This window comes from Ambystoma mexicanum, chromosome 2q (assembly GCF_040938575.1).
Source record: "Ambystoma mexicanum isolate Mex_15411 chromosome 2q, UKY_AmexF1_1, whole genome shotgun sequence".
Taxonomy (NCBI): domain Eukaryota; kingdom Metazoa; phylum Chordata; class Amphibia; order Caudata; family Ambystomatidae; genus Ambystoma; species Ambystoma mexicanum.
In genome coordinates, this window is record NC_090924.1 from 231,643,930 (window position 1) to 231,656,099 (window position 12,170).

The 12,170-nt window shown below is 43.2% G+C and overlaps 1 protein-coding gene across 2 annotated transcripts in view; it reads left to right on the forward strand.

The window, feature by feature from the left end:
- Positions 1–12,170, forward strand: part of IL21R (interleukin 21 receptor) — a 325,610-nt gene that overhangs the window by 130,222 nt on the left and 183,218 nt on the right. For both annotated transcript variants that reach the window (XM_069647188.1, XM_069647189.1), the window contains exon 3: positions 1,149–1,263. In XM_069647188.1, the coding sequence (XP_069503289.1) occupies positions 1,149–1,263 (115 nt within the window). The remainder of the gene's footprint in view (positions 1–1,148; positions 1,264–12,170) is intronic.

Genomic DNA, 12,170 nt, shown 5'->3' on the forward strand with positions numbered 1-12,170 from the left:
GATGCAGGTTCTGTCAATACCGTAAGGCACTATTTCTGGAGATACACATGTATTATTGTTGATGTATTTTCACCCGCGTCCACCCTCATTTTGAGGATGGAAATGGACTGTTCACAGTACACATATTTGTAATGCACAAAAGGCTCCATTCTGACTATTGCAAAGGTAGAGGGAAAGAAAGCATCGGTGATGCCCACCCACCTTTGCACACCCTTTTATTGTTCCCACATCAAAACACGCTTTGCTGCATTGTAGAGCTGAGCTTGCAGTAAAGAAAAACACATTCTAAAACTTCTGCAGAGTGTTTAAAACGTGCACCACATTTCTTGGGTGGACTTAAAATTTGGAGTTAAACTTCGATGTATTTTTTCTCATATTATGGCAGTAAAAATGCATGTAGTAATTTCACAAGACCTGTATCATAAAAAGAGTAGGTATTTGTAAATACTGCTAATTTCTACAGGTATGTGCCGGCATGCTCCTATTTTCGCCATAGTATCCCGTGTGATGGTTATTGTCCCATTCCAAGGGAAAGAGTATGGCTTTCATGCCCTGCCAGAAGGGCGGCATGGCCTTTAACGGCCCACCAGCCCGAGCTAAGGCAGGCCCGAGCGATGCGAGGGCCTTAGCTTGGGCTGTTGGCCATTAAAGGCCATGTCTGCTTTCCTGGCAGGGCATGAAAGCCATTCACACCTCAGGGTTCGTCTTGGGTGTGAATGGCTTTCACAATTTTTCATTAGGAGATCTCTGCTGCTAGTGCAGCCAATCTCTCGACGAAAAATGAAAATGTCCCTTTTCCATGTCTATGGCGGGCAGACGGGAGGATGTCCGGGACCGCAGTGCAATGCTCTGGGCCCGCAGATAATTGGAGGGTGTGGGGAGGCAACAGGGATATCCTCCCTGTTGCCTCCCCTCAATGAAAAAAAGGAGACAAAAAGCACCTGGGTGGCTGGGACGGCGGGCAGGGATTGTGTATTCTCGCCCGCTTTTCCAGCCACCTGATTGGCTGAGCGCCCTTCCACGGGTACGAATTAGCATTTTCCATCCATAAGCCAATGCCCTCTTTGGAAAGCTGCAAATGCCTTCATATTCCATGTTGCTCCTAACCTTGAGGTATGATCCATTTTGCTCTCCCATTCTGATGGCAGGTGCATCCTGTGAGGAGCTGCATTGTTATGTCGACCTTATTGAAACAGTGACTTGTACCTATAAGGAAGATGATGCTTCAACAGAGGAAGATATGCATGAGCTGCACGCAACATGGTAAGCATTGTAGAGAAAAGCAACATATCGGTTATAACATACACCAGCACTGCTAATTTCTGTGAAGAGAGAGTGTGTGTTTGTGTGTGTGGGTGTGTGCGCGACTACTTGCGCATGGGTCTGCCGGTGTGTGCATGTGTGTGTGGTAATTTCCAATATTTAATGTAATGTACAGGCTCAGGACTGTTGATCTAATGTCAGTAAATGGCCAGCCACTCACACCATATATATAGTTTTTCAATCTTATCGAAAGCTAAACTCACCATACCCACAGCATATGCCAAGCTACAAACTCTTTTCAGTGGTATGGCAAGGTACTCATACCACGCTCAGCATATGTCCACCTACTAACACCATATACCAAGTTTTTCAATCCTGTGGCCAGATAGTCATACAACGCTCAGCATACTTCCAGCTGCTCATGCCATATACCAGGTTTTTAGTTTTTTCAACCTTTTGGCCAGCAAGTCACACCAAGCGCAGCAATTGCCCAGCTACTCACACATATACCAGGTTTTTCAATCTAATGGCCAACTAGTCACACCACACTCAGCATGGCAGTTAGTCACACAGCTCACCATATGCACAGCCACTCCCACCACATGCCAGGTTCCACAATCGTATGGCCAGTTAGCCACAGCATGTTTGGCATATGCCCAGCTACTCAATGCATATGCCATGTTTTTCAATCTTAGGCCAGCTAGTCACTGAACACTCAGCATATGCCCAGCTACTTACATTATATACCAGGTTTTTCAATCTTTTGGCAGCTAGTCACACCACACTCAGCATACGCGCAGCTACTCATGCCATATACTAACTTTTTCAATCTTATGGCCAGCTAGTCATACCATGCCCAGAATATGCCCAGTTAAGCATGCCATATAGCAGGTTTTTAGGTTTTCAATCTTAGGGCCAGCTAGTCACACCACACTCAGCATACGCCCAGCTGCTCATGCCATATACCAGGTTGTTCAATATTATGGTCAGAGAATCACACCACACACAACATTTTCCCAGCTACTCATGTCATAGCCGGGCAAATATATGGCAGTTTCTGGCCATCAGGGCTCAGGTGAGTGAATAGAGGGGCTTTGCATGCTGTGTTTTCTTGGGCATGATTTCTACATGCCTTTGCTCACCATGACACTGTGGAAGGCTCGGAAATCTGACCATGGCTGAGTCATAGACAGGCTGGATGTTCGTAAGCACTTTGTGCACAAGCACACACCTAAGGTTTTGGCAACCATGACATAAATGAGAAAACCAAATAGTCTGAGGTGCAAAATTGGCAAATTCGGATTTGTAACATAGAACCCCTTCCAAAATGTTGTTGGGGGCCCTAGGAAAGAAAGTAAAAGGGCTTTGGTGCCTGTGTTTTCTTGGGGATGCTTCAACATGCCGCAGCTCACTATGCAGTTAGTAAATTCCAGCAGCAAACACCTCTTCTCAAGCTATTGCTTCCCTCGGTGCTGCGCTCCATAGGATACAGTTGAGTCCCACAATATATGTGGTCCAGTCATACACATAGCTCTGTCACCTTTTCCGTCTCACGAATTTCTGAGCAGCTTATCTATCCCTTGCCCTCATCCCAACTAATTACCTGACTTTGCTCCTCCCTACCACTACGGGATTAATGGGGTCTTTATGTAATTTGGGGAGTTCTGTTAGGCAAGAATTGATGTATTATCCCTGTGGGAGACTACACAACACTTGTCCTCTTGGTATTAGGTAACCCACCTTTTGGTATAGGCCTGTACTACACAAGTTGGTAGTGTGACTGAGCAGCCAGACTTATCTCAAGAGGGGTAAATGTGAGCTGTAGAGCTGTACCCTTGAAATCCACAAATACAAGTATCCAAGTAACACCTACTCTCAAGATTCTATTTAAAATAATTATGTATTTAACAGCAGTTTTAAATAAGAATTATTTAAAAAGCGCAATGTATGCAGCAAGCAAATACTTTCACAGAATCAACACAACGCTAGTAGATACTCTTTAGAGATGCTTCTTACACGGTTCCTACACCCTGAGGTAACTTCACTAAATAGGACAGTAATTGCATTTATATATCACTAGTACACTTTGTAAATTCTGAGGTTAGTAGAAAGGAAAGGTTAAAGGAAGGAAAACGGTTAAACAGGTTCTCAAAGCATGGGAGCACTTTAAATCTTCCAATGAATTCTAGATAAAAACTTTTCCCAGCAATATTAGCTAAAAACCAATGAATCACCTATGAGGGACAGTAAGTACCAAAGTCAAATGGAATAGAAGAGTCTGCCGGGAGCCAGGACAGCCAACGTCAATTGGAGCAAAGTCTATGGAGCTGAGCCACTTCTTAGATAGTAAAAGTCTTGCACAAAGTTAGAGAGTTTGTTGAAGAAAAATCACTGTAGGGTCACAAGTTGTTACACTTGTGAAAGTAAGAGCTGAAATCCACTCTAGAAAAGCAACTACACAAGTCTCAACTGAGATGAGCGAGCTACAGACACTGATGTAAGTACCCCAAGTCAGAACAGTACCTTTGGTTAGAAGAAGAGGGTGCAGCTGGCTTCTATCTGGTTGCAGCGATGCAGATTCTGTGTTCCTGGGCCTCAGTCGTGGGGACATGAGGGCGGACATCTGGGGCCTCCTGCGGCAGCAATTCAACAATCGGTGGCAAACAGGGCCTCTTTTCAGATCAGCAGCACTTTGCGGTTTCAGCGCTCGGTAAATAGCACCACCGCGGATCTCGGACACCAGTTGAGCTTCCTTCACTGCTTGAGTCCTGCACTCTGGTGAGGCGGCTCCTGGGGAGACTCCTGGAGCTTTTGGTTGTCTTACAGAAGTTGCACTCGACTATGGATTTCTCTGCCTCTGGCACTCAGTTCCTGCAGCAGCAAAGAATTACAGCCAGTTGGGGAAGGTGTTCCAGCAGAGAACGTCTCGGGTTTAGTTGGTCCCACTAACCCAAGGGAAGAAGTTGTCCCTTCTGGAGCTTCAGCACAACAGCAGGGCTTCACTGGGCAGTTCAACAGTCCAGGAAGCTTCGCTCACGGTTTCTTCCTTGGGTTGTTCTTCCCAGTGGTCGACTCTCTCTTCAGTCCCAAAACCCTCGCCTTTTAAGCAGGTTTCTCCCATTCATGCACAGCCTAGTTATCACTCACACAACAGGGTGGCTGTCCTGCAAGTACGGCCAGCAAATCAAGACTGGGTGTGTTCAGGTTACGCTGAAAACAAAGGACAGGGGGTTTGGGAACCTCCCTCACTTCGTGCCCTGCTAGACACACTGGAGCCAGAGGTGGGTTTAAGTACTGAAGCCTGCCAAAGGCAAAATGAACAAAGGGGTCAAACCTGGTTTGGCGCGCAGATTAAAACCCAAGAAAGACCTCAAAAACAGAAAATGGTGAAAAAAGATGACCGGCCATTTTGAACAAATGGGCACCCATGGGTGCTATGCTGCAGCTGAGATTTCAGCCTGCGGTAGGAATGCACAATGGTCGGAACATTAAACCACTGCTACCAGCCATTTAAAGTAGTGAGTGTAACATAAAAATGTTACATGAGTAAGCAGAAAAAGGGACTACTAAGTAACCCCCCAGCACTCCACATAAGATGGTGTGTGCTGGACCTACAAAGAGAAAAAGGTAAGTAAAGTCAATTTCACTTTACTATTCTTGGGAACTGTAGTTTACCCAAGAAAAGTTATTGAAACCTTAAGAGAAATCTAAAGGATTTTTCTGTGACACTGCACTGAATGGGCTGTGTGTCACCATACACAACGTAGATGCCTATGGAGTTTGTCAGACTCCAAAAACAAAGGAAACAGATAATCCAAATCAGATCAAAATACAAGAGAGAGTGAGAAAAAGGGCTCAATCACTCCAGGGTTAAAATTAAAAAGTCCTAAAGTCCAGCAAAAGAGCTAGGGGTCTCTAAGGTTGAATGGAATTAGCACAGAAATGAGAATTCTCCCTAAACAGTGCATAAAAGCAAGGGGTTCTGCCTTGCGTGCTGCTAAGGATATCGGCTTCTTTTTCTGTGGTGCAGTTACGCTGTAAGCCGAATGATACTGCTTCTAGGATTTCTTGTTGGAGTGTTTGTGTGGGGTCTTTTGTGAGTGGGCTGTAGCTCGCGCAGTCGTCCAGCAGGGCCATAACCATGCGTCTATATTGTGTTGCTGACATCAGGACTATGGCCCCTCCTTTATCTGCTGGTTTAATGACCAGGTTACGATTCAGTGCCAGTGTCGTAAGTGCCTCTCGTTCTTCTTTGGAAATGTTGTATTTGAGTTTTGTTTTCTTTGTTTTCAAGTTGGTGAGATCTTGTAAAATTTACTTTTCAAATGTCAATATTTCATTTGGAACTTATTTATCTGTGGGGGTAAAGTTAGATTTCAGATGGAATCCTGAGTCTAGTATCTCTTCTATGGATGGATGCTCTCTAAAATAAGTTTGTAGTCGTACAGAGCGTAAGAAGCGGTGGACCTCCATCTCTGTGTTAAACCAGTCTGTTTGTGTTGAGGGTACACATGAGAGTCCCTTTGTAAGAATTTAGATTTACGCTGGTGCTAGATCTGTCTGAACAAGGTGAAATATTGGTAAGGTCTGTGGCTCATTCATTGGAAGGTTCTCCTGCCGGGCCTCATGTGTCTCCTGCCTATTCCGTATTGCATCGCCCAGGGTGGAGGGCCCCAGATATCGCCTCCTTGGCCTCCTCTTCCTAAAAAAGGAGGTTGTGGAGGGAGGGATTAGTTTCTTGGAAAGAGTCTTTGGTTATAGCTGGAATTATCGTCCGAGGATGAGTCGCTGCTAGATCCTGAAAAAGTAACCCATTATCTTTCCACTTCTGGTCTTTGCGATGTGCGTTGTCCTGGTTTATTTAATGTTTGTAGGAAGTCGTCTGCCGTGTATGGGTATATGGTTTCTATCTCGAAATCCTTGATGTCTTTCTGGAGGTTCTTCATTTTTCTGTTCAGGGTAGTTATTTTGAAATCCTCAAACTGTTTTGTAATTTCCCTCAGTTGGTCGTGAGATTTAGTCATTATTGTGGTCATAGCTAATTTCTCTTCGTCCACATCTAGATCCTTCTGAATCAATCTAATGGCCAGCTAGTCACACCACACTCAGCATAAGCCCAGTGTGAAAAACTAGAGGGTGTTTCACAACCTAGTCCCCAGGATCCCGTACTCATGTGGCCAGGGAAAGACTGTTGTTGATGGATCCCGATCCTGGGGGTGGACAAGCAAGGGAGGATCACCTAGGTATGGGGTCCTCAGGGATTGAGGGAGAAGCACCCAATGGTGAAACATGGCTTCCCCCTTTTTCCAAAACCCCTATCCCTGCTTATTTTATGGGGAAATTACAACTCTCATAATTCCTCCCCACTTTGTCATGACAAAAGGACTAAACCAAGGGAGATGAGGAATGAGCTTAGAAGGATTACCTACCCTGACTTGCATTGGCCCTGTCCCTGTAATGAGGCCAGGCAGAGTCAGGCACGTAGCTCTAACAATGTACACCTGCAACTTATTAACACTTCCTTTGAAGATAAAAGGTGGCATGCACAGGCACACTTTGAGTGAGGCTGGGTACGAGAAGGAACAGCTCTTCCGAGGCTGATACGCACCAGGCTGTGGAATGTTTAAGGCCAACGGGCTGATCGACAGTTGAGAGGATCAAGAGAAAGCCAGGCAAGATTTCCATGCTTTTGGGAGGACGTGAGCATTCGAAGAGCAAAGCCAATCAAGCGGAGGAAATAAACCTTCAAATTGCCAGAAAGCAGCCTGTGATCCTCCCGGGGCGAACTGCAGAGTTGGGGAGGAACATAAGAAGCGTTGGTAACGGCCTTGAGCTGCAGGAAGAAGATGAAAGAAATCCAATTAACATGACCGGTGAGTTATCGAGGGAAACAAAAGTCTGGTTGATGTTAAAGTGAAAGTGATTGTAATTTGAAGGTTGCGCGTGTGCTGATAAAACGTGAATGAAGAGAACAATTGTAGAAAGACAAGGGTACATAGTAGCAGAGTGGTCCTGCGAGATGAAGTTGCACATTTGCTAATTTCTCTCAAGAGGTGGTATATTGGGTTAATTCCTTCCTAGAGGGTAGGCAAGTCAGAGTGGCCAGTGATAGTGCTGAAGCCAAACCCACCACGCTTATGTACGGTGTCCCCCAAGGAGCCTGTGTGTCGTCCTGCTTTTACAACATCTTTATGATTCCCTTCTTCCAGATGTTGGAAAAAGAAGGGATCATATTCTCAAATTATGCGGAAGACACACAGTGTGTCATCCCCATCTCAGGATCCTATGCGGAGGACGAATGCAGGATTAATTAAATCTATAAAAAAATCCAGGATTGGATGGTGGTCAATGGCTTAGCCACTAACAGCTCGAAAACTGAGCTTTTACTAATTGGCTCAGAGAATAAACTTGAGAAGCTAGGACCCAACTATAAGTCATTCTCTATAGATAGCTGTCAAATAGATGTCATGAGCAAAGTCAAAATGCTGGGCATCTATTTAGATAAAAACTTGAACATGAATGAAGGCACAAGTGAACAGCCTCGTCTCCTCGGCTTCCTATTTTATTAAGCTGTTTCGCTGCCTTAGACCCTTTGTGTCATAAACTAATTCTGAAACACTGGCAAGGGTCATGATTGGATCGAAGATCGATTATTTCTGCAGCCTCTTGGTAGGTCTGCAATTATCAGATTTCCACTGACTTCAGGTCCTGCAAAATGGAGCAGCCAGAGTGGTGAAACCCTGACAAGAAGATATCAGGTGTCGGAAGCACGCTGAAGCCTACACTGGTTACCTGTTCAGGCTTGGGTCGCGTTCAGGCTTCTTCTTATCACACATAAATGTATGCACGGAACCATGCCTACGTATCTTAAAGAAATGATCATCTCCAAAAAAAACACCAGATCTCTCAGATCGGATGAAACTAACACTCTAATCTTCCGCGCTTGAAAACCAAAAAATCAAGGGATGCTGCTTTCATATCTGCAGCTCCTCAGAAGTTGAACTCTCTCCAACCCATATTGAGGATTACCACATCCACTGAGGTCTTCAAGAAAGGGGTGAAAACTGCTTCTTTTTTCATAGAGCGACTCCCTACTTCATACTTGACCCTGCTTCTCTTTAAGACTGTTCTTTTAGGCCAGCTCCTTTCTTCTTCTGCTTGTATGAATTTTCGTCTTGTCTGAGTTTTATGTTCAAGCGCCCATAAGCCTTCGGGTACCTGGCGCGCTATACAAATGGTAAACATAAACATAAACATTTGAAAGTCTCTGTGAAATGTTATGAATTTTGAAAGATATTACAAGCGGAGATCAAAGGAAACCGTGATAAGGAAAGCAAGTTGAATAAGAGAAAAGTGACATTTCATTAGTGAACTGTGAAAGATGCCAAGAGGGCAAAAGTAAAATATAAGAACGTTGGGAAAAGGTCAGGAAGGCAAGTGGAAGAGAACATGAATACGAACTGCAAGTACCAAGAGGCAATTGGTGTTGAATATGAATTTTAAAATGACTAAAAGATACCAAGTGGTATTGGCATTACACATGAACTGTTGAAAAAGCCAAGAGGGCAGACTAAAGAGAATGAGAATCATTAGGACCAAGAAGTATTGGTGCCACAAGATGTTATTGATTGTGAATTGAAGGATTGTTGAAAGAGAGGTCGAAGTGGTCATGCAGAGGTCTATGTAAATTCCTTGCCGCCTCGAAAGTCTTTGACAGTGAAAAAATATATGAGATAAAACTTGGGGAAGGGAAACCCCACAAACGCAAGATGGGCTCGAGCCCGGCAGAGGGAAGCCTGTGCAGAACTGTATGAAATTGTGTGATAAAGTTATACAAGAAGGGCTTGAACCCGACAGAGGGAAGCCTGTGCAGAACTATGAGAAATTTGAGAATATATGAACTGGCAAGGCGGACCAAGCCTAAGGAAGTGATTGAACTACCAGAAAGTGAACACCTAAGATTGAACTGTTGAATTGTACCAGTAAGCCAAAGTGTGCAAGACTGACAGAACGGTGCCATCCACCCATCCTTGGTTTTTTCAGATACTCTCTAGACCCCGTGGGGTTAAACCTGGGGAAGGGAGTTGGTGCTGAAGCCATTCTGACATTTCCTTTTGAGATACTATTTTCATTTTGTATTCCCTTAATGCATTTGTTATTCTAAGAAGGAGGGCAAGGTTAGGTTTTTTGAGTACAGGCCTTTTTATTTTGACCATACTGACATGGACGTATTTGTTATTGTTTAATGGTCGAGATTACTTCCATTTTAGAGTTACGGCTAGTTAGGAATTCTACCATCCCAATCAAAGTGTAAATAAAGGTTTTCGAAACTTGTACCCATTGTGTCTGTGTCTACTGCTCCATACCATGCCTTCATCACACCAGCTACTCACACTATATAACAGCTTTTCAATCTTATGGCACTTAGTCACACAGCTCAACATATGTACAGCTACTCACACCATATGCCAGGGTTTATAATCGTATGCCCAATTATTCACAGCATGCTTGGCAGATGCCCAGCTACTCAACGCATATACCATGTTTTTCAATCTTAGACCAGCTAGTCACACCACACACATCATATGCCCTGCTACTCACACTATATACCAGGTTTTGCAATCTTATGGCCAGGTAGTTGCACCAGGCTCAGCATATACCCAGATACTCACATCATATACCAGGGTTTTCAGTCCTATGGCAGCTAGTCACACCACACTCAACTTTGTCCAGCTATTCACACCATATACTAGGTTTTTCAATAGTACAGTAGTGAAACATGTGAGGAGACTTTAGGAGGTGGGTGGGCATGGCCATCAGGGACAAATTGTAGTCCAACCTATACGAATGGCTAGATGTCTTCGCCAGGGTACAAATTCCCTATATGCATTGGTAGATGTGATAAAAAAGCCCAACATAGGCCAATAATTCAATTTCATATGTCAGAATAGTGTTATTCAGTGTCATTGATGGTTCTCAAAGCAAATAATGTAACCCATTCTGCTGGACCCGAAATAAAATTGCTCTTAGTCCCTATTACTTTCATCAGTGGATTATGGACTATGCACTAATCTCAAAATGCTGAATGGCTTGAGAGTTACAATATTCCTGTGTAATTTGCAGCAACTCTAGTTCCCAATATCCTCCCTGTTTATATTTAGCATTCTTCTTCATCAAACCCTTCAAGGGTTGTGTAATTTGGGCAAGACCCTTGACAAACATACACTAATATTCTGCCATCTCCAATAATGATCTTCATCCATTCTTGTTCTTTGAGGTTGGAACATCTCTAACTGCTTTAACAGTTTCAGATCAGGTATGAACAGCATCACTCTCAATTATATGTACAACAAACCATACATCAGGAAATGTACATTGACAAGGGAATGATTCAATCTTGAGCCCCTAGTCAGTCAATCTAGAACATTTCAACTTCATTTTGTTTCTTGTATCCTTTCCCCACACACCAAGTTGTGACTCTAGAACACTCTATACCATTAATATTCTTCAGAATTATTTGCATCAGCCTCTGAAATACCAGAGCAGCTGTTGTTAGACCATTTTCAACCACGCATTTCCCAGATGTACCTCCCCTGTAACTAAGCTCCCCGCAAGTAACAGCGCCTCGATGCCCAAGGGCTGTCTGCGTGCTATACAAATGTAATAAATAAATAAATAAATACATAAATATCCTGAACTTTCCATTAGCTTTTCTGCCAAAAACTGTAGGAGGTCACCATCATGCAGAATCGATCAGTTCCATAATATCAATTGCATAATATCTGTGGGCCATCCTTGGCTTGAAACTCTAAAGGAATATTTCTCACTTCGTGAGTTAAAGGAATGATGTTGTATTTCAAGATAATGTTGTGAACATATCCCTTTAACTTTCCAATGTCCCCTTTGAATACTTTGGGGAACATTTTTCTTTCAGGTACAATATCCTTACCATCTCTGTTTCAAGGGAAATGGACTAGGGCTAACATGTTTTCTTCACTGTTAGCCTAAAGATGTATATATTATGACCCTTGGTCTATCCAGCCAAACACTGGCACTATTTCTTTAGTGAGATATACATTGGCAATGTCATACCTTTCTGTAAATTTCAATAAAACGTCTGTGCATCATGATATTTCTATTGGAGTTCAAAAGCCTCCTCGTCAATATCAGGTTGTCCAATCTTTTTAGATAACTCTTGGTCTATCACCCATTTCCATCACTCTTGCATCACAATAGTATGCGGGGTGGGAGGATAGCTCAGAGGCAACACATTTGTCTTGGAAGCAAGACAGAGCAACACAGGTTTGAATGTTTGTCCTGTGCTCAGAGACTGGTCTCTGGTATTCAGTGTGTTATAAAAGATTAATTCATCCATTTTTAGTTATGTTCAGACTCAGAATCAGCTAAAATGTTTACTTGGTTTCCTTCTAAACACACATCATATTCTTGAGCCGTATTCGTTTTCATGCCTACATTTAACACAATGAGAAATACAGATCCAGAGTCTGATTCTCTTACACACTTGATTGTTTCGATTTTCTTGTTTTTCGTGAACATTTCCATTTAATGGCTAAATATTTCACAACTGCTGAATTTAACACCTTTGTCAAGACATGATCATACATTGCCGAAATGTCCAACATTGCGACAACTGAAACATTTGATGCCCTTTTTATCATTTCTGTCATTGGATGTAGAGTCTCTCCTTTATTCTGACACAATTTCTCACCCTACACATTGGGTTCCCTTATATTTTGGAGTGTTTCCATGCCTTTTATTAACGTTTCCACGTTTCAAACATAAACATCGCAAAAACATTCTTGTTTCTCTCTACAAGTCTTGACACTGTGGTAAAGGCTCCATTCATTTCATTTAGCAGCGGACAATGCTCTAATTGACTAAATACG